The following is a 24,058-nucleotide window of genomic DNA, read 5'->3' on the forward strand; positions in this document are numbered from 1 at the left end:
ATGATGAGACCCCTGGATTGGGTTACAGGATGGATGTCCGTTCTTGTGTGGATATTCCTTTGGATCGCGGATGTCGTTTCGCAGCTGCAGAAGAGGATGTCAAAAGATAGACACAGGACTTCTATAGATTGCAGCGTTAGCCTTTTGGAGGATATCAGGGCAGGACCTTCCTCCATCTTACGTTGGTGTCAGCCATACAACTGAATGATCATTTTTGTGTGTTATAGAAGTAAGACATAAACTTGTTTTGAAAGTTAAGTTTGTTTTTCTTTGCTGCTGATTGTTGGTAGTAAAGAGGTTAATGCATAATACTCGCAGTGGTCGAAGTTTACAAAAAGAAATAGTGGAACTATGTTCCCTGCTGGTCTGCCCCTGCTCTCCACAAACCCCAGTGCTGCACCCTCTCCCACACACAATCCATACCCCCAAACAAACACACCTGTTATTTAAGGGAATGTTCAGTGCAGTGCACTAAATTGCAAGCTTCAACTTCTTCCTACACTTTTATTTTAAAACTAAACCGTACCAGAACAGTTTCTTTTTTAAAATAAAAGTATAGGAACAGTGAAACTTAAAAATAAAAAGTATAGGAGCACCGCTCCCGACCGCTCCCGCCCACCTCGACCTCTGAATACTCGCCACTGTGACTTTAATAGAATCTAAACCCCCTCTCACTTTAGTCAGGGGGATTTTCATTGCTAATCCTAGCTGCAGTAAAGCTGGAATAGTTGCATCTAATAATAACCTACATTTCTAGTGTTACCCACTTCAAGCAGACCGGGTGGGGGCGGGCCCTTGAGCAGCCATGACACCGGTCCAAACCTGTACGTTACCTCGGAGGCCATTTCCTGGAAGTTGCTTCCCGACCAGCTGACGATATTGCCCAGTTGGAAGATGGGGCAGTAATGGTTGTCCTTGCTGTACCGGCATGTCTTGAGGTAGGAGCCGTCTTTCGTGTTCAGCACATTCGTTCTATAAAGAGAAGAAAAAATAACAATCAATAAAAACCAGCGCATTCTCCATGCGGGTCAGTTCACAGGTGGCAGTCGACATAGACCACAGCCCCGCATCTACAAGGGCGAAAACAGTCTTATGTACAAGGTGCCATGCAGGCTTGTAGGATGAGACTGTAAAGCTACCCAACTCGAGCGGTTTGCGTCTGAGCCCACCTCAGGGTTTTCAGGTACCTATTGCTGCGTCACCCTGTCATTGTGTGGCGTGTTTTTCATGAATAAACAAACTGGCAGGATGCAAACATTCTGACGGGTTTGTGAAATCAAAGACTCAGTGGCAGGGGTGTTGCTAGGTCTGGAAAAGATCAGGGGCTAAGCTAATGTCGGGACTGGTGGGATTTGGGAATAGCTATAGCCTTTTGGTTGTAGTCCCTGAGCTTCTACCCGGGACTTCAACCAAAAGACCCTGGGCTATAGCCCCCCTCAGCAACGCCTCTGCTCAGTGGCCAATGTATCACCCATAGGTTAATCATTTCACAGCCATCACACATTGAACGGTGCACTCCAGAAACCAAACCTTACATTGAATCAAACTTGACAGCCGACATATGGACACTGACAATAGACAAGGAAACACATGGCCATCTAGACTACCTATTTCGCTACCTCCAGTAGAGTGTAGCCAAGTTGCTTTGCCTTGATTTGATATGGAATTTGTAGAGCGCAACGTGTGCCCAAGGGCATCTTGGCGATGAAGAACAAAAGTGGGAGACAGCAGGAACCGGACATCAGAACAAATGTGTTTTAAGAGCTCTTCTAAAAAGAAGATGGTTCTCAATAACTCGAAGACAAGGAGGATGGTAATTCCACAGTCTGGTGGTCGCGACAGAGAAAGCCCAGCCGCCAATCCGAAAATACCAAGCCCGAGGAACAACAACGAAGCTCAGCTGGGACGACCGTAGTGTACGGACAGGGGCATATCGATCACATTTCTGTCGAAGATACCCTGCTCCCTTGCCATAGTATACCCGGTGGACCAAACCAATGTACTGAAGACCAAGTTAGCCATTTTAGTTGACACTGCTGCATTCCGAATTCCACCGGTAAAAGCGCCACCTGAGGAATTTACTTTTACCTACGGAAGGGGCTAGTGTGGTTTTAAGAAGGCTAGAGAGGGATACCTCCTGCAAAAGAAAGGAAACGGAATGCCGCCAGCAGAGACTTCACGGGTGGCATTGAAATTGTAGTGCAGTGATGTAGAATTGAGTTAACCGCATATAGATGTGTTTTCTGTCTAACACACAAGCATAGCCCATAGTTGCATTCACCAAGCTAGAGTACAGATGCGCCTGGACCCAGGCATTCAGATGGATCTCTACCCACATTTAGTAACTCTATTCCTGAGGTGATAGCAAAACTAACTACCAGCTTCAGGCTTCCCAGAATGCACTGCCGTGAATCCCTGGCTGATTGGGCAGTTCAGGGCCTATCACTGCCTGCCGCAGGGTGGTTCATTATCACCCGGTAAGCCAAACAATTAATTCATGAGTCTAATAATGCGTTGCCTATTGAGTAATTGACCTAGTAGGTCATAAGTGCAGCTAGATACCAATTGGTCTGCTGGGCAATTGGGAGATCCCCTAATCGGCCCGTGCCTGTGGAATGTCGATAGGTCTGAGATGTTGTCAGTGACATGTCAGGCAACACGGGACATTACCACAGCCCTGTCAGTCTTTCGGGGCCAACAGTGTCTCTGGGATTTTCCAATTGACCAATCCATGTCTGGATGCAGCCCAAAAGAACTCCTAACTCAGGATTGCAAATATTCAGATCTAGATCTCCTCGGGATCTTGAAAACCAGACAAGACCCAGCAGAGCAGGAGCAATCCTGTTAGAGGGTGTGCTGGATAGCCAATCAAAGCTGGATTCCAAGCAGTTTCCCTGTGACCATTATGCAGGGGCTTTGCTGCATAGGGGAAGCACCTGGGAGGCATTGCTGCCGCAGGGCCGGTTCTTAGATTTGCAAGGCCCTGCGTGGCAAAAGATGGGTGAGGCCCTCTAATTTACATATGTACTGACATCACCGGAAAAGACAATGCAGACATTGACATCATAAAGACTGACATCACTCTTTCAAACTGCAGTGCTTCATGGGGTGTTACATTACACAGGTGTAATATTAAAAGACACCTTACTTTGTTATGAGCGTATGAGGGCTGACTAATATCATGAATGGAGCTACACTTGTAGTCTGTTAAACCCGGATTGAGGCTTGTAACTATGGGCCCTGGGGCATTACCTGAAGTGGGAATTGCCCCCTCCCCACCACATCCCACCCCACCCCGCTCCCGCCCCGTGCTCAGGGCCTATTGCTTAAGTGTGTCCTATGAACTGAATCACTTCTTTGGACTGATAATGTTGGCAGATTAAGTACTGTGAGACAAAATGATTTGCCCAAGGGCACTCACTTTACCTAAGCGGAGAAGCTGGGATTGAACCGAGTTTGTAATTTAGGGACTTGACAGACAACATATATTTTGAGGGCTTGTTAGCAAAATATATAATAAATCAAAAACAGTATAGCTGAGGTGTGTCAGGGAGCGGAAGCGCTTGAGCAAATAAATCACATGCTACTTGATAATGTACCAAAACTAGCTGCTGCACTCTGATGAAACAAGTAGGCACCTCAAAACCTACTTCACGTAGAAAAGAAACAGTAATTGTTTCACCAAGACACACATTTACTTGGTGAAACAATTAGCGTCACGACTGACTATGCGGCACGGACTTGTCAGACCCAGACGGCAATTTATTTTGGTCATGCCAATTTGAGGCTTGAAACGTTGGGATTAATCGGGTATCCACATACGAGTTACTTCATGACGTATATTCATTTCTACAATAGTGAAGTCATTTTTCAAGGACGTCAGCCCTACGAGTGCGGTCACGTATGAACACATTTAGAAACGAGCAATATTTGACAAGAACTGAAATTTGAGCGTTGCCTTGAAAAAGACCTGTGGAGGTCGAAACACATGTTGGCACACAACTCTGACTCCTGAATATGGACGCTATTAAATATTGAAATACAATTTCGAGATTTCCATGAGTAGCATCTTTGAGGACTTGCTTCATTGGCAATATTGAACCTTATTATTGAAGGCTTTGAACTCTTATGGTGCTAGCAGCTCATTTACTTGGTGAAACAATTACTGTTTCTTATATAAGAAATCAACCTGACAAATATACACATATTTTTAGAAATACGTTACGCCACAAGAGCATGGCTGTCGCTTTATTTTGCCCTTTTTGAATGAAAGTGCACACGTTCGCAATGCAAAGTAAGGTGGGCCTAACGGTCCACCTCTTGGCTCTCTAACTTACTTCTGAAGCTTTCAAGACACTCAGCCTGCAGCTTCCTACTGTGCACAGTGTAAAGAAAATGCCAAGTTCCCATGAAAAAGAGAACCCCTTGTGTGCATGTTGTAATAAAGATGTGTGGTCATCACAGGTAAGTTCATTAAGTGTCTTTATTGTACGCGTCACCCACACCAGCATTCTCTCAGTTCAAGAACGCGCGTGCACTCCCACGAGATAGGAATCACGATATAGGCACCACTACGTTACTACACTTGTCAGGCAGACTTCCTGCAAATACATTAGACAGTTTCAAAACGCGCAAGTGGTTATTTTGGGACTCGAGTGTGTTGAGAGACGGTGAAGATGTGAGTAGTCATCTGGTGAAGCAGCGTGGGGCTTTCAGAGGCAGAGGCAGAGGCAAAAGGCACATGCGCAGAGGCCCAAGTGCCAGGTTTGAGGGAATGGCGTTAGGGCCAGAGCATCCTCCTAATCAGGGTTCTAGAGGGGAGTGGGGGTCGCGAGGCCCCTTGAAGGTTGAGGGTCGGGGGTGACCACACAGGCGGCCCATGTTTCCCGCAAGCCCTGGCCCTGCGGTCCACATTATTTCGTCCATTTATGAAAGGGCACAAAGGGGGCACTTACTTGGAGAAGTTGAATTTTGGGAAGCGGATGGAGTTCTTGATATAAACCGTGAAGTTTTCTGCCTTCCCTAAAAGGGGCTTCCTGCAAAAAAAAAAAAGAAAAAAAAGCAGACATTGTGGTTAAGAATTATAAGAAGCAACACGCCTTGTGGCATTAAGCTCATCGCATAGGTGTCATTGCTGAGCAGCGCATGCGCCCTCCCGTGAGCTGTTATTTTGTTATACCTGATTGTGACGTTCAATTGTATTTTCCCTGTGCAATGACATTTAAGGTCCATTTTACTAACATGTTTTGTCCATTTGCCACTAAAGTGATTCTGCATACACAATGCTTTGCGTGGCCAGATCCACTTTGTGAATCATCTGATCCCACCCGCAGCAGATCGGAATGGCTGACACAGATCAACCTGCATCCCGAGTCACAAGAAGATGCACTGTGGGGAATGCACAATGCTACCAGGGGTCAGGGGAATGCACAATGCTACCAGGGGTCAGGGGAATGCACAATACCACCAGGGGTCTTTACAGACAGGGTCAGGGGAGTGTACGATGCTACCACGGGTCTTTACAGACAGGGTCAGGGGAGTGTACGATGCTACCACGGGTCTTTACAGACAGGGTCAGGGGAATGCACAATGCTACCAGGGGTCAGGGGAATGCACAATGCTACCAGGGGTCAGGGGAATGCACAATGCTACCAGGGGCCTTTACAGACAGTGTCAGGGGAGTGTACAATGCTACCACGGGTCTTTACAGACAGGGTCAGGGGAATGCACAATGCTACCAGGGGTCAGGGGAATGCACAATGCCACCAGGGGTCAGGGGAATGCACAATGCTACCAGGGGTCTTTACAGACAGGGTCAGGGGAGTGTACGATCCTACCACGGGTCTTTACAGACAGGGTCAGGGGAATGCACAATGCTACCAGGGGTCAGGGGAATGCACAATGCTACCAGGGGTCAGGGGAATGCGCAATGCCACCAGGGGTCTTTACAGACAGGGTCAGGGGAATGCACAATGCTACCAGGGGGTCAGGGGAATGCACAATGCTACCAGGGGTCTTTACAGACAGGGTCAGGGGAATGCACAATGCTACCAGGGGTCTTTACAGACAGGGTCAGGGGAGTGTACGATGCTACCACGGGTCTTTACAGACAGGGTCAGGGGAATGCACAATGCTACCAGGGGTCAGGGGAATGCACAATGCTACCAGGGGTCAGGGGAATGCACAATGCTACCAGGGGCCTTTACAGACAGTGTCAGGGGAGTGTACAATGCTACCACGGGTCTTTACAGACAGGGTCAGGGGAGTGTACGATGCTACCAGGGGTCTTTACAGACAGGGTCAGGGGAATGCACAATGCTACCAGGGGTCAGGGGAATGCACAATGCTACCAGGGGTCTTTACAGACAGGGTCAGGGGACTGTACGATGCTACCAGGGGTCTTTACAGACAGGGTCAGGGGAGTGTACGATGCTACCAGGGGTCTTTACAGACAGGGTCAGGGGAATGCACAATGCTACCAGGGGTCTTTACAGACAGGGTCAGCGGAATGCACACTGCTACCAGGTGTCTTTACAGACCGGGGCAGGGGAGTGCACAATGCGACCAGGAGTATTTACAGAGAGGCCCAGGGGAATGCACAATGCTAGTAAGGGTATTTACAGACAGGGTCAGGGGAATACACAATGCTACCAGGGATCTTTATAGACAGGGTCAGGGGAATGCACATTGCTACCAGGGGTCTGTACAGACAGGGTCAGGGGAGTGCACAATTCTACCACGGGTCTTTACAAACAGGGCCACAGGAATGCACAATGCTACCAGGTGTCTTTACAGACAGGGTCTGGGGAATACACAATGCTACCAGGGATCTTTACAGACGGGGTTAGGGGAATGCACAATGCTACCAGGAGTCTTTACAGACTGGGTCAGGGGAATGCACAATGCGGCCAGGGGTCTTTACTGAAAGGGTCATTGGAATGTACATGCTACCAAGGGTCTTTACAAACAGGGTCAGGGAATTCACAATGCTACGAGGGGTCTTTACAGACAGGATCGGGGGAGTGCACAATGCTACCAGGGTCTTTACAGACAGGGTCAGGGGAATGCACAATGCTACCAGGGGTCAGGGGAATGCACAATGCTACCAGGGGCCTTTACAGACAGTGTCAGGGGAGTGTACAATGCTATCACGGGTCTTTACAGACAGGGTCATGGGAGTGTACGATGCTACCAGGGGTCTTTACAGACAGGGTCAGGGGAATGCACAATGCTACCAGGGGTCAGGGGAATGCACAATGCTACCAGGGGTCTTTACAGACAGGATCAGGGGAATGCACAATGCTACCAGGGGTCAGGGGAATGCACAATGCTACCAGGGGTCAGGGGAATGCACAATGCTACCAGGGGCCTTTACAGAGTGTCAGGGGAGTGTGCAATGCTACCACGGGTCTTTACAGACAGGGTCAGGGGAGTGTACAATGCTACCAGGGATCTTTACAGACAGGGTCAGGGGAATGCACAATGCTACCACGGGTCAGGGGAATGCACAATGCTACCAGGGGTCAGGGGAATGCACAATGCTACCAGGGGCCTTTACAGACAGTGTCAGGGGAGTGTACAATGCTACCACGGGTCTTTACAGACAGGGTCAGGGGAATGCACAATGCTACCAGGGGTCTTTCCAGACAGGGTCAGGGGAGTGTACTATGCTAGCAGGGGTCAGGGGAATGCACAATGCTACCAGGGGTCTTTACAGACAGGGTCAGGGGAGTGTACGATGCTACAAGGGGTCTTTACAGACAGGGTCAGGGGAATGCACAATGCTAACAGGGGTCCTTACAGACAGGGTCAGGGGAATGCACAATGCTACCAGGGGTCTTTACAAACCGGGTCAGGGGAATGCACGATGCTACCAGGGGTCTTTACAGACAGGGTCAGGGGAATGCACAATGCTACCAGGGGTCATGGGAATGCACAATGCTACCAGGGGTCTTTACAGACAGGGTCAGGGGAGTGTACAATGCTACCAGGGGTCTTTACAGACAGGGTCAGGGGAATACACAATGCTACCTGGGGTCTTTGCAGACAGGGTCAGGGGAATGCACAATGCTAACAGGGGTCCTTACAGACAGGGTCAGGGGAATGCACAATGCTAACAGGGGTCCTTACAGACAGGGTCAGGGGAATGCACAGTGCTACCAGGGGTCTTTACAAACTGGGTCAGGGAATACACAATGCTGCCAGGAGTCTTTACAGACAGGGTCAGGGGAATGCACAATGCTACCAGGGGTCTTTATAGACACGGTCAGGGGAATGCACAATGCTACCAGGGGTCTTTACGGACAGGGTCAGGGGAATACACAATGCTGCCAGGGGTCTTTACAGACAGGGTCAGGGGAATGCACAATGCTACCAGGGGTCTTTACGGACAGGGTCAGGGGAATAAATAATGCTGCCAGGGGTCTTTACAGACAGGGTCAGAGGAATGCACAATACTACCAGGGGTTTTTACGGACAGGGTCAGGGGAGTGCACAATGCTACCAGGGGTCTTTATAGAGAGGGTCAGGGGAATGCACAATGCTACCAGGGGTCTTTACGGACAGGGTCAGGGGAATACACAATGCTCCCAGGGGTCTTTACAGACAGGGTCAGGGGAATGCACAATGCTACCAGGGGTCTTTACGGACAGGGTCAGGGGAATAAATAATGCTGCCAGGGGTCTTTACAGACAGGGTCAGAGGAATGCACAATGCTACCAGGGGTTTTTACGGACAGGGTCAGGGGAGTGCACAATGCTACCAGGGGTCTTTACAGACGTGGTCAGGGGAATGTGCAATGCTGCCGGGAGTCTTTACAGACAGGGTCAGGGGTGTGCACAATGCTACCAGGGGTTTTTACAGACAGGGTCAGGGGAGTTTACGATGCTACCAGGGGTCTTTACAGACACGGTCAGGGGAGTGCACAATGCTACCAGGGGTCTTTACAGACAGGGTCAGGGGAATGCACAATGCTACCAGGGGTCTTTACAGAAAGGGTCAGGGGAATGCACAATGCTACCAGGGGTCAGGGGAATGCACAATGCTACCAGGGGTCTTTACAGAGAGGGTCAGGGGAGTGTACGATGCTACCAGGGGTCTTTACAGACAGGGTCAGGGGAATGCACAATGCTACCAGGGGTCTTTACAGACAGGGTCAGCGGAATGCACACAGCTACCAGGTGTCTTTACAGACCGGGTCAGGGGAGTGCACAATGCGACCAGGAGTATTTACAGAGAGGCCCAGGGGAATGCACAATGCTAGTAAGGGTATTTACAGACAGGGTCAGGGGAATACACAATGCTACCAGGGATCTTTATAGACAGGGTCAGGGGAATGCACAATGCTACCAGGGGTCTGTACAGACAGGGTCAGGGAAGTGCACAATTCTACCAGGGGTCTTTACAGACAGGGCCACATGAATGCACAATGCTACCAGGTGTCTTTACAGACAGGGTCTGGGGAATACACAATGCTACCAGGGATCTTTACAGACGGGGTTAGGGGAATGCACAATGCTACCAGGAGTCTTTACAGACCGGGTCAGGGGAATGCACAATGCGGCCAGGGGTCTTTACTGACAGGGTCATTGGAATGTACATGCTACCAAGGGTCTTTACAAACAGGGTCAGGGAATTCACAATGCTACCAGGGGACTTTACAGACAGGATCGGGGGAGTGCACAATGCTGCCAGGGTTCTTTAGAGACAGGGTCGGGGGAATGCACAATGCTACATGGGGTCTTTACAGACAGGGTCAGGGAGTGCACAATGCTACCGTGGGTCTTTACAGACAGGATCGGGGGAGTGCACAATGCTGCCAGGGGTCTTTAGAGACAGGATCAGGGAATGCACAATGCGACCAGGGGTCTTTACTGACAGGGTCATTGGAATGCACAATGCTACCAGGCATCTTTACAGACAGGGTCAGGGGAATGCACAATGCTAGCAAGGCTCTTTACAGACAGGGTCAAGGGCATGCACAATGCTAACAGACGGGCTCAGGGGAATGCACAATGCTACCAGGGGTCTTTATAGAGCCCCTCACAGAATTGAAAGGACCAAGAGCTGCTCATGCATACTATCAGCCTTGCCATCGTTCTTTCACATTTCCACCCCAAAAAGAGACAGTACATGTAAAAACCTCAATTTCAGTGACAGTCCCTTTACGCCCCATTACAGCAATTGCACTCACAGACCCCCTATGTGTAGAGGACTGACACTCACACGCAGCCCACCAATATGGGGGCCAAAGGCCTAATGCTTACAGAGGTATTTCCACATCTTATGTTACGTTAAAAGGTTTAATACTGCACCCATCACCACCCTACCAGTCTTACGGTGCCAAGGCTTGTCCGGATGGTAGCATGTTATGCCCCTGCTCTGGGTGAACCAGACCATGGTTGGCGGTGGAAAGGAAATGGGGAAAAAGGGTGGGGGATAAGAGAAGCAGGAACAGGGGGGGCACAAGATAGAAACATGGAATGGCACAAGGGAGATGCAGGGGAGGTGTTTGCTTGTTCTAGTAGGGGTGCATGTGTACTGATTGGTAGTGGATTAAACAAATGTTGATCGGGGAGTAATCTGGCAGTACTTTACCGGTCCATTAATCGAAGCATTTGCATATGCAAATACCTGTTTCTCCTCATCAGTGGGCTGTTCACATTTTAGTCAAAGAACTGGGGTTTTGGGGATATATATGGGAGCAAAGAGAGAGAGAAAAGAATATTTTGACATGCTGTCCACCCGCCTGCTCCACTGAGCCTCTATTTTTCCTTTTGTGGCAATGCTCCTTCATACATTTTTTTTTATTATTGACACATGGCCAGACTTTTTACCTGCAGCATTGGGAATATTCCTAATATAGTCTTATTTTCTAGTTGTGCTTTCACAACTGGCACCATCAATGGATGCACACAGTGCCCTAGAGGGATTGAATTTGACGAGGTGGGCATTGTACTCTAATTAACTGAGCAGGATACCTCTCACAGGTAAGCACCTATCGGCTCTATGTTGTACTGCCAAAGACTACTCTTGGGCAGTGCTCAAGGGCTTGGCAGAAGTTGATCCTCTTTGGATCACGGCGACGTCTGGATTGGCAATGGAGGAGCATGGCACCCCAGAGGGTGCAAACGGTGCCAAGCCTGCAATGGAACATGGCGAAGCCATGTCAGCCGAGGGCATGAAGGCCCCACGCAGATGAACTGCGAATGTGAAAAACAAAGGCCTGCCGTTTGGAAGGTAACAGGTGAAGCCAGGGCCTGCCCACAATGGTCTGCTCATCACTTTGGGACAGGAGCCCTTATTCCAGCCTCTGGTCTGCAACTCTGGCTCTGACTTCATTTTGGAATTCTCCCCGATCCTCCTGCTAAGTGCACCGATCAAAGTAGACTCCTACCCAGCGTCTTGCTGATGCAGCTCCAGCTCTCAGCTCCATGGCTCCTCCCTAAAACACGGATGGGAACGCCATGTTGTTTGCACTTTTCATTTTGCAAAATGCTCTGCTTTGATTTTGATGCAGAGATAAAGTTTTCATGTTTTTTTTTATTGGAAATAATGTCCTAGCTCCTTTGCAAATATTCTGCAGAATGTTTCTCTGTTTTCATCTCTTTTATTTTGACATGTCTGGACGATTAACTTTAACTACTGTGGCACCCGGTGTGATGTCACGTGTCAGGGGAGACCAGGTCACGTGTCAGGGGGCAGGAGCCGGAAATAAAGGAATCACCGGAACTGGCAGTTTGGCGCCAGTACGGGTTTATGCAGCAAACCAAGTGGTCGTGTGTTTCTTTGGCTCAGCGCTGCAACCTTAGGCCTAAGGAGGCCCATGCACCTTGTAGAAGCTCCACAACAACGTAGTCCCCTTCATCACACTGGCGACGAGGACGGCCCTTTCCCAATGCGCCCATTTCTAAATTTTCATCATCACCCTTTAAAATATGGATCTCCAACTCTGCTACACCATAGACCGGAGCATTGTAACAGCATTCCAGTAAGAGCAGCCAGTAAAAACAAGCGGCTGCTGTTTCGAACTTTATACATCAATGAGACTTACCTTTTTCATCATCCCGCTCTGGTGAACGATCCGCGGGAGTACACAAGCCTCACTCCCAAGCCCCCAACGTTTCACAGAATGGTTAATACGCAGATTTCCAGTGCACGCGTATGAACACCTCACACGGAAAGCAAGCCTCGCTCTCAGACCCCCAACATTCCATGGGGAGTCCGAAATCTGATCCATCGCGAGATCTCCAGTGCACGCATATGAATGAATACCTTGCGCAGAGCGCGAGCCTCGTTTTCACACCCCCAATGTTCCATGGGGATTCCAGCAACCCGGTTTCATCGCGCACAGCGCATACAACACTCTGGAGGCATGCTACATTTCATCTCGAAAACACTGGTGAGTGACTCCTTCCATTCCCCACAACTCTCCAGTGGCAGGAGGTCTTCCATCATCGCGCTCACCCTGCAAACAGCAAATTAAGCACTCCAGCATTTCAAAACACAGGTTTGCACCAGCTCCAAACGAGCAGGATGTGGCAGTGAACTATAAGGAGTGCAATGAGCGCCAAGTGACAGAAACACCAGGTGAGAGGAGCCCGCTTCTCGCAGCCACACGTGCCGTGACACCACTAGAAGCACGTGCTCGCACCTGCACCGGAAATAAACTTTATTTTCCTGCGCATAACCCGTGGGCCACCTCATAGCACCCAGACTTGACCATGTCCAGCACAAAGGTGAGCCCCTCAAGGTCAAGTGGAAGTCCATCAGCTACAAGGGGCACCAACCCAGACCACCCAGATCCAGCACTCACCACCCTCATGGCGCCTTTTGACCCATTCACCACAGGGGCGGCTATTCGCTGGGGAATCTGGCTACAACAATTCGAGATGCCTCTTGATGCCAGAGAGATCACCGTGGACAGAAAGAAACGCACATTCCTCCTGCTCAACATCGGAGTGGCGGCAGGGGCCTCTTCAACGCCATCCCTGACAACGGTGATGCAAATGACTACGACACCACTAAGAAAGCACTCACAAACAAGTTCAAACCTGACCTTAATCCCGACCATGAACTATTCCACTTTTGTATGGCCGGGCAACGGGAGAACGAAACAGTGGACAACTTCCATGCCCACCTATTGGAGATGGCAGTTGGTTGTGAATTCCCCAACGAGGAATTCGCCATCCGTCTCCAAATAATCAACGGAAATTTGTTGGAAAAGCTGAGGAGAGCCATCCTGTCAGAAAAGAAAATAGCGCTAACTCACATACTCGAGATGGGTCGTCTTCAGGGAATGCACGGACGACTAGGTGGCAGTGATCGAGGCCGCAATCCAACGTCTACCACGAGACAACCCGAGGAAAACCGAGGAAGTTGCAGCCATCTCGAGACGCCAAAACACCCGAGGTCTAGGAGGCAGAGGTCTGAACCCATCCAAATTCCACATGCCTCAAGGAGGAGAGAACTCTTGCAAATGGTGTGGTGGCCAATTGCACCGAGGAGAAACAGGCCCTGCGTGGGGGTCGACCTGCCGAAAGTGCAACCACTACTTAGCAGTCTGCCTGCATCCGCCAAGCGGAGGAGACCGTGAACAACTGCTGCGATGACCACAAGAACATCGAAAGAAGTTCGCCTCACGAGAAACCACCCGTCAACCAAGCAGGAGGGGAAGAGCGAGAGCTGTAGACCACACGCAAAGGTCACCTGACATGAGTGAAAGTGAAGAGAGCGAAGACAGTACCTCTCCTGACAGACGAGACAAAGAAAGGCGAAAGAAGCCCAGCAAGAGAGTACACTGTGTACATCTCATATCAGCAGTAGAACCTAAGAGGTCCAAACAACGGAAGAGACCATCCTGCACAGTCATCTCGGATAGCAAGCCGATAAAGGTAGTCATCAACACCGGCGCAACCGTTAACGTCCTGCCAATAACCACTTTCGACAAGCTCCACCCGAAGCCAGTACTCCAAGATAGGACTTTTTGCATAGGGCTGCAAGAAACCACTGCCGGTGCAAGGATCGTTCAGATCAGACCTATCGCACAACACCACTGCGTGCCGAGCCAGGATCTATGTAGTCGATGCCGGCTATGAGACTCTCCTAAGCTGCAAGACAGCGGAAAAACTGCGGCTGGTACAGTTTGCGTTTAGCATTCAACACACAGAAATCAATGACTTACTCGAAAAACACCACAAGGTATTCCAGAGCATCGGCTGCCTGAAAGGCAGATCCATCAAGTTACACATTGACCCCACCATTGAACCGAAGGCAGTACGACATCGCAGAGTAACGTTCCACATGAGGGAGGCTGTAGAAAAAGAACTTGAGATGCTAGAAAAGGCAGGCATAATAGAGGAAACCACGGGACCGGCCCTGTGGGTGTCGCCCATGGTGGTGGCACAGAAACCCAAACAACCAAATGCAGTATGCATCTGCATTGACATGATGATCCCCCAATGCAGCCATCGGGAGGGAGCGACACATCACGCCGACCATAGATGAGCTCATAGTCGACCTGACAGGAGCGAGGATATTCAGCAAACCCTCAGGTCAGGTTATCCCCAGCTCAAACTGGCAAAGGAGTCGAGGTACATCACCACTTTCTCCTCCCACCTCGGCCTGAGGAGATACAACCGCCTGAACTTCGGGATATCGGCAGCAGAAGTATTTTAGCATGAAATCCGAAAAGTCCTGAATGGCCTAGAAGGGACAACAAACATCGGTGATGATATCATTGTGTATGGAACAAACAACAAAGAAAACCACAAGAGCCTAGCCGCAGTAATGCACCGACTCGAAGAAGCAGGTCTAACACTGAATGCGGAAAAGTGAGAATTCGGAAAACAAGAACTCTGTTTCTTCAGATACATTTTCAACTCTAAAAGGGTATCACCGGATCCAGCAAAAGTGAATTAATATCAAAAGCACCAGAGCCCCGCAATTCGCCACTAAAGTAAGGAGTTTTATGGGAATGGCAACGTACTGCTCGAGATTTATCCCATACCTCGCTACCATAGCGAGCCCCCTCCGGAACTCACAAAAAAGACCAGAAGTGTGAGTGGTCGCCCATCCACCAACAAGCCTTCCAACTGATCAAAGACTTGCTGTCTGCTTCCACGACTATGGCGTTCTTTGACATTGAAAGACGCACAGAGCTCCTTCTTGACGCTAGCCCGGTAGGCCTAGGAGCCGTGCTTACCCAAATCGACAAGGAAGGCAACGTACACAACATCGCATTTGCCAGTCACGCGTTGACCAAAACTGAACAAAACTATGCACATGTTCAGAAAGAAGCCCTCGCAATCCTCTGGGGGTGCAGACATTTCAAAGTTTATCTACTGGGTATGCAAGTGAAGGTGTTCTCTGACCACAAACCCCTCATCCCTATCTTCAAGGGCTCAGCGTCAAACCCCCTGGCACACATCAAGAAGTGGATGATACAACTCCAACCCTACAACATCGAGGTGGAGTATCGGGCCGGAGCAGACAACCCAGCGGACTATCTATCCTGCCACCCACGGCCCGCTACAGACCAGGAAAAGCAACATGCGACAGAGACAGATGAACACGTATGTCAGGTAGTCGCATGTGCCCAACTGCCGGCCCTCACCTTGCAGGAAGTAGCTGAAGAGATAAAAGCAGACGCCATCCTAACCCATACCACGCAAGCAATCCAATAGGGGAACTGGAAGAACTTTCTAACCTCCATGGCCCAGCGCACAAAGTGTGCCCAGGAGAAGTTACAAGCAATCTTCGGAATCCGCCACAAACTTACCATAGCCTCCGAAGGGGTGATACTTAAGGGACACCGAATTGTGCTACTAACGGCATTTGAAGAAATATCCCTCAAACTGGCCCACAAAGGGCACCAAGGAATTGTAAAAACAACTTTGTACCTAAAGTACCGATTTCGGGTTTTCGAAATCCGGTCCCGGAAAAAAACGGGACTGCCACCCACCATTCAAATCTCGGGACAGGGTTTATAAAATTAAAAAACTCCCCGGACCCTGGGACGGAAGGCGATTTTCCTGGAATTCCTGGGACTGTCCCAGGAAAACCGGGACGTCTGGTCACCCTGGTAAAGTGTGACCCTACCATAGACATTGTTCCTTCCTGATTGCTAACTCATTACTTACTTTTTGGAAAGAAACACACTTCACGTTTAGATGAAGGAGGACCCAACTTACTCCTAAGTATTTATTCATCTCAAGATATGTTGGTAGATTGTTTAGTGCGTTTTACCTCCTTTTCGATGCTTGAAACCGCTGATGGGGAACAGAAGAATAGATGAGGACCTGAGTGTGAGAAGGAACAAAAAAGACAGAAGGATGACGGATCGGGGGGGAAGGCAGGGGCATGGTGTTATTTTATATGCTTGTATAATGCTTTACCTCTCATCTTTTCTACAGCTAAACCTCACCGCCACCTGTCCAACTCTTTTGTGTCCACCCTCATCCCACTGGCATACACATACGGCTCCCACCCCACACCTCCAAAGCTGCCAAAAAGACAGATGACCATCGGGTTCATGGTTTGCCTGGTGAGGTGAACAGGGATGGCCTTGTAACTTCTCTTATTTATCGTCTGGGAGGCCTGACATCTTTGGATTGAGAGATAGCCCTTGCTGCACCTGAAAACTCAGACCCCTCCCCTGCTGTCTTGGGATGCAGGTGTCCAGCTTAGAGCAGTGCCAGGTTCACCTTGCCTTCTACAGGTTCTGTACCCAGCAATGTCTTCTAGGTTTCTTGCTGTCAGAGCAACACAAGTTGGGCAAATGTTTCCACTCGCCAGGCTTTGGAGGGGAGGGTCAAAATTCCTGATAATTTTGCAACAGTAATCTGTCCCAGTGCCTGCTGAACATGGAGCCCACGTCTCTTTGCCTGCCAAAAGGAAGCTGAGTCAAGCGGCACAAAAGGCCATCAAAGCCGAAGATGATCGTTTGTAGGAATAAGGCTCACTGGCTAGATGTACAAGTGAGCGAGAGTTTGGCCTCACAGACATGCGTCCACCATGGACAAAATATATCCTCCTCACACAACGCATACACATGAACTCACTTACAGCCAACGGATGCCCCCTGCCTTTTTGACAGAACCCTACAAACCTGGTCTCCTTGGCGGCAAGCCTCCTGAACTTCCATTCAATTTCTGTGACCTTAGATGAAAGCCATGGGTACAGAGTGATCAAGTGCCCTGAGCTTTCGAAGGGAAAAGTTGGGAGAGACAGGATGTTGAAGAGACACCCCGGTCCACGCAAGGCCAGAGCTAGTACTCGGAAAGTTTAGCTCTTGCCTAGGGTGGCACTGGAAGGAGGACAGGATATCACAAGACCAATAAGAATTGCAATGAGCATGAACTAATCAGCTGCCATAGGCAAATTTCAATTTGCAGATGCCACAATTGCCTTACTCATAACAATCGAAACCGATCCAGAATTTGAGGCTTTGGAGGGTTTTCTTTCTGTTTTAGAGGACACACAGCTGAGATGTAGTGCTCCCGACCCCTCCTTGCCACGCAGTTCAATAACCATTTATATGTGGTGTTTTTAGATTTAAAAACTGCCTTTGATTCAATTTGGAGGGCGACCTTATTGCAGATTTGATCAACTCGTAATGCTCCCGCAGGCCTGATATCTATAATAATTCAGCTTCACTCGGAAACTAATGCTTGTGTACGTTATGGATTAGGAGGTGAATCAACTGCACAGTTTTCTGTAAATGTGGGTGTAAAATAAGAGTGCATCTTGCCCCCACCTTCTTGTTAATATTTATATTCAAGAAATCATTTACTTTGAAGGGGTGCCAATACTGTCTGAAATTGTCCGCTGATAAAATCCAGCTCTTTTTTTATGCGCACAATGCTGTTTTGATATCAAACATTCCCGATTGATCAACCAATCAAAAATCAAATAAATCCAATCAATCAAGGGCCTAGAGAAATCTCTATCCATTTGTGTTGCTAAATGCAAGGAGCTCCAATTGAATCTAAATGTTGGCAAGAACAAATCAATGGTGTTTAATCCTCGCCAACAAAAACGTAAATTCATTTGGTTGAAAGTCAATGGCACCTTGATTGAGCAAGTCAATTATTTAGATTATCTTAGTATGAGATTTCAAGAGTATCCAGGTTGGGGGGTGTTAGGAAAGATTTCCTTTTATTTGTAATTTTCCCTCCCGTTGTGAACCCCCCAACTTTTTGCTGTTGTCTGACCATCCTAGCCTGACTTTTGCCAGTGGAGCACAGCCTTATGCTGAACTCCGCTGGGTTTTCGCTTATTTTGTTATGGGGAAACGGACATGCCCTTAAAGACACTCAGTACTAGGAGACTTTGTTTCCCTTAGCCTTTCACTTTGTTGCTAGTTTTTAGCAACATGTTACCAGTGCACAAAGAACCTTACAGTACAGTGTCCTGGGGTCTTCCTGTAATTTTTAAGGCCCTAGACACCCTCAAAGGATTTTTCGGTAGAAGTACAAATGTGCCTTGGACAGACCTGGTGGCACCTGTTATTTTTTGTATATATTTAACCCTTTCTTGTGGTCCATATCGCGTTTACCGCGTTTGGCCCTGGACAGTAGATTGGCCCCAAATGGCCATTCCACAAGGTCCTTTGTTTTGTCCTTTGCTCGTCCTATCCCTTTGCCTTCCCCAGGCCGAGCAGACCCAGGAAACCTCTTATTTGGTCATGCAGATCCCTGCGCACACCAAAGCTTTTGCAGGCTTCTAAATGCCTTGTGTGTGTGCCTCCAGGAAGTGGGCTGGACTGTCTAGTTCCAATACACATCCTGGGTGCCAGAGATTCCGATGTGCTGGGAATGACTGGGACCACCATGGTCTGCGATTGGTCCACGTCTGGCATGGCTGTATGTGAGCAGATCTCTCATTGGGTCCTCTTTGTTTTGGCACAAAGGAGATTCTGGATAGGAGAAGTGCTCAAACACTCATACCAGGTCGATCTCTTGAGTTCACACTGATCTTAGGATAGGAGACAAGTATACTGAAATCAAGAAGCCGAGTCGAGGAACCACTGGTGACCCACTGGAAGGTTTGGCACCCTGAGCCTGCTGCTGTCCTGAAGGACCCTCCTGCTTCTGATCGAACTAAAAGGTCTGCAAAGGTGCTTTGACCCATTTGAATAGTGGGACCAACTATTCACGGCACCTCCACCTTAACCTGCAAGTGACCCTTTTTGGAAGTGTTCCTGGCCCAACCAGTGAACTGACGAGCTTGCACAGGACCTTTGCTCTGGAACCGCTGCCGTCTTGAGTTGATACTTGAGACTTGGGAGATCGTAGCACTAGGTACAAGGCACTCTCCAGCTGAGTTTCGTACACCTAGGCACTCTAGGTCTGGAATTAGGAGAGTAGGCCTGAACCCGAGTTCATGCGGTCACTGTGTCGCCCAGCTGTTGTGACGAACTTTGAGGGTGCACTGCTGTTGTGCCCCCCTGTACCCGGTCACGAGTTGCAGTGGATTTGAGCTGATCCCTTCATCAGGAGCTGAGAAATTGCCACTGTTCCACACAGAATCATCCCTGGAACTCAGCCGCTGAAAGCCGCAGAACTGTACAATTGCAGCATTTGAACCCGCAACGCAAGTGAACTTGACTGCCGAAGTTTGGTCCAGAGTGCACCTTGGGTTGTGAGTACTTGCAACCCTTACCAGTGGCCACTGGCGCATTCATCCATTTTTACGCATGAGTGTCCCCTGAGGGCCACTCTCCTTTATCGAGGTAGCCTGTGCTACCGAGCTATTCCCAACTCTTGGATCCTGTTCTGCCCCCTTGGAGAGACCCTCCTCGAATAGTGGAAACTTATTCTTCACTGCCTCACCTGCCTTCCTGAGCTGCTAGAGCCCCTGCAAGAGACCCCGTTTTTGCCCAACCGCACAATTGCGTGCATCTGCATCGAGAGTACTTTTGAGCATAAGGCTCCACTCTTCTTAGGGATTGGACTACCTCTCAGCTAGGATTGATAAAGTGAAGGACTGCCTAAAATATGTTTGCACTGTTTTTCCCCCTTCTTCACAAGTTGTGGACCCTTACTGTGTGTTATCCCTTTAGGCCATTGACAACTGTATATATGTTTCATAGTAGTGTTGTGTTGCTTTAGTTATTGCTGCTGATATTTGCTTTGTGTTTGATTTAAAAGGCCTTTAATAAATGTATATGTATTTTTTATATATACACCTGACTGAGAGTAATTTGTAGTGTTGTTTACTGTGTGTGCTCATTGTGGGCTTTCGATCATCCTCACCTCTCCTGAGACCTAGTCTTGACCACCGCCAACGCTACCTTGATTGGTCTGGCTTGTCCAGAAGGTTACTCTGTTCCAAGAAACTAGGCTGACCTTCTGAACCTCTGCCCACCAGGCCAGAGTTCAGAAATCAATCTTATCAGGGGGCGCAAGTTAAAAAACAGCGGTCAATCCTGACAAGCATAGTGGGGCTATTCAGTCCTACTTTGTGCGTCATGGAAGTGGTGCCGTATCCCCTGCTCTGGAATATCTACGATAAGCAGGTTTTAGCTGCTGTTCTGTACGGCTCTGAGCTTTGGGGGTTTAACTGTGGGTCATTGATTACTAAAGAAAATAAATTCTTAAAACAAGTGTTGCTTCTCCCTATGAGCACCCCCTCTACTCTCTACTCTCACTCTCTTTCTTTGGTTATTAGTATGGCATCAACCGGGTTTGAGCAAATGTAGAGATGCATTAGCACACATACTGTCCTTAAATGGAGGGAAAAAAACCTCAACTGGTTTGTGTATTTAAAGAAAATGCATAGTGTCTTGGACGCTTCTGAGCTGTGGAAAACCCCATGGTGAGCAGTTGTGCCGTTCTAAGCAAATTAGAAATGACAGCCAAGTCACGAACCTGGGAGTACCTTTTAGCTGACGCCACTAATTGCAAATTGGGTTTGCATTACCTTGCTTATAACCTGGTTTTAAACAAGGGTGGTGCAAGGAACTTTGCCTCTCTAGGCAAAAGGTAATTTTGCCGCCCCCCGAATCAACGCTCTTCGAAAGGGATGCAGTGCAGAGGGCTAAGCATATTGGATGGTTTGCACCGCAAACCTTAGCATTAGCTTTTGGTGCACTTTTTGTAAAATATCTACAGACCAATAGAATTTCTCATTGATAAAGAAGCTCATTAGGGATTTTCGTTTCACGCTTTATTGTGTGTGGTCTAAGTCAGCTCATTCATGCTTACTTTTGACTCTACAAGTTAATATTGTATCAGCCTTGCCTCTTCATTTAGCCATATGAGCCGCTCTGAGATATTAAGATAAAAGTACACCAGCACCTCTGCAGTCAATTCCAAAGTGAACAAATGCAGAATTAATTGCAGTTAATGCCCTCAGCAAAGCTGCACTCAACATCAGCCGAAGTGTGAACTCGCCGAGTGACAGTTACAACCAAAGCTGCCAGTGGCAGTAGTTACACAGAAAACCTGTACACGTTGACAGCCTTGTTTGGGTGTGTTGTGGGGAAGTTGAGCCCTGACAGCAAGAAAACCCATTTATATAGGGCAACAGCAGAGGAAAGATTTGCGCAGTCATTGACAATATGTGGGGGATGGAGAGGAAGGGGGTTGAATGTACAAGGATAAAACATCTCCCTCATACTAACGTAGCCAATCATAGATAGGAGGCCAAGGTAAGTAACTCCATGCCACTTTACCGTTTTCCTAGTTCTGCACGCTGCACCATAATTTAATTAAACTAAAATGCCTCCTGGGGTTTGGGACTTGGTTAATGCCAACTGGATATAAGCAGCACCAAATAAGCTGGAAATGAGTACTGTCAGCCTGCATGCAATCCACAAACTTCCACCGGCTCCATTTTGCTCTTTCTCTACTATATCCCAGTTTGGCGATTGCTTCCCCCAAGACCAAGAGGCAGAACAACTGACACAAACCAATATAGCACCTCACCTGCCTGTACGTGCAGGGATGTCATTTCACAAAATGCCTGGGGTAGCAGAAGTGACATCACATGACCCTTGACATCTGATGACATCACAGGACGTGATGTCATTTCACCCCACCCAAAGTGGCATCACAGGAAGTTCTGTCATTTGACCACACCCCTGACTGACATCACAGGAAATGATGGACACAACCTGTCACCCCTTGACAAAACAGGAAGTGGCATCACATACCATTGTACACTACAATAAATATAGTTACGATATCACTGTAACATGATATACAAGAATGAATCAACATATCTATCATTCATTTCAGTGTGTATAGAATCATAATCCCAAATTACTGTGAATGCAAGCAGACGTCCAAGGCCAAATGATAATAGTGTGTCATTATCTAGCATATTTACGCTTAAGCGCCTTTTATAGAACAAGTATACATACAATATTACCAACCTGTGTTGGATCTCATTTATAGACCTCAGAAGGACGAAAGGCAGAGTTGGCCTTCCGTGGATTCGAACCTGCAGATCAGACACACATCACAGCAGCGAGCACTCAACCCACTGAGCTATCTTACTAGCTATAGATATCTTACTGGCATAGTAAAATGAGCAATTACATGTCTGAATGTTCTCGAAAGTCAGAAAGCAAATGACACTCTGTAGTGGATACCATTAAACTGGTAACTGAGAGTTAACAGCAGGCCAGTTCATCTGCAGGTCTGCTGCAAAGTTGGCCACATGTCAAGCCTGCGTGGATCTACTTTTCAGGCTTCAGAGGTTGGCAAAACACATGCCATTGGGAGGGTTCATAAATGTGTATTAAAGTATTTAGAGTAGTGCATGGAAAGCAGCGCACTCGCACGGCAACCCGTACTCTGGGCACTCGTTACCTCATACATGTAAACAAAATAGACACATTACAACAAAGCATTAATTGTGGCACAATGCAATCAAAGGCCACTTTATGTTCTATGGTCAAACATTTCTACACTATACACAAGCTTTTAGGCACAAGGGTTTTGTCAAGTGACCGATGACATCGAGATGGAATATCTTGTGATGATCATAACAGAGACAACGGCAGAAAAAAACATGCTATAACTGCAACTTTCGAAAAGCAAAATACATATAGTTTTTGTCTGCATTGTGAATTAGAGGTGTTTAAGAACAGACTAAATCAGACTAAATCAATGACTCGCCCCCTGAAGTGTGCCTGAAGTGTGCCTAAAATAAGCCTTTTTATGAGTCTAGCAAATATTGCATAGAATTCCAGAAAGACTATTTGTTATTCCTATTCTTTCCTATTTAGGGTCACTACTCATAGTGTTACACTTGTGAAACCCCCTGTTCTTTTAAGAGGCCTGAACAAGAAAGCCAGTCACTCTAGAGACAAAGAGCCACTTAACGCTGGCCACAGCCCAGGGGCTTCCATTTTAAAAAAAAACTTTTTTTAAGGAGTAGCAAGGGAGACCTCAGGGTTCTCAGTTGCGACCTCCAAATGACATCCCTGTGTACATGTGTCTGAGCCTCTCTCAGGCAGGGCAGCCACCCGCCACCCACGGAGGCAGGCTGCAGTTAGTGCAGGACCAGAGTGGGCCATGAGAACGGTCCAGAAGAAAAACATTCCCACAAGCCTCACAAGGGCAAGTGTGGTGGTGCTAATGCGCAGGTGGGCCTGAGGCTCTGCGCACAGCACCACGCCTACACTCGACGAACCTCATGGTGCCTGCTGCACTACTTTCTGCTGCATACAGTGCAGAGAGTGTTGTCTTCAAGTAGCTGAGATGACTCAAGAGTAATAATATGTATACAAAAAATGCGTATACCGTTCTTTCATCAACAGCTATTTTCAATGGGTTTTAACAACAATGTTTTGCTGAAAAAAAGCCATTGAAAAATATAGGGGGTTGCGAAAGGGCATACAAAGGGTCAGGGGTGAGGAATAGTAAAAAACAATAGGGGAGGAGGGTTTGAGGGGAACCCCAAATGAAGAAAAAACATTTTTCGATGTTTTTTTCTGTGAAAATGTTTGTTAAAAAACAGCAGTCGATGAAAGAGCATAGAACCCAAAAAATGTATAAGTGGTTATTGCCTTCGGCGGCATTTGCCGCTCTAACATTTTCACATTATA

General features: G+C 48.1%; 1 protein-coding gene across 2 annotated transcripts in view; it reads right to left on the bottom strand.

Annotated features, from left to right (window-relative positions):
* The window catches only part of P2RX5 (purinergic receptor P2X 5), a 354,731-nt gene that overhangs the window by 60,012 nt on the left and 270,661 nt on the right, over positions 1 to 24,058 (bottom strand). For both annotated transcript variants that reach the window (XM_069615208.1, XM_069615207.1), the window contains exons 6-7: positions 4,956 to 5,036; positions 834 to 972 (exon numbers count right to left, since the gene is read on the bottom strand). In XM_069615208.1, the coding sequence (XP_069471309.1) occupies positions 834 to 972; positions 4,956 to 5,036 (220 nt within the window). The remainder of the gene's footprint in view (positions 1 to 833; positions 973 to 4,955; positions 5,037 to 24,058) is intronic.

Source organism: Ambystoma mexicanum, chromosome 9 (genome assembly GCF_040938575.1).
Source record: "Ambystoma mexicanum isolate Mex_15411 chromosome 9, UKY_AmexF1_1, whole genome shotgun sequence".
Taxonomy (NCBI): Eukaryota; Metazoa; Chordata; class Amphibia; order Caudata; family Ambystomatidae; genus Ambystoma; species Ambystoma mexicanum.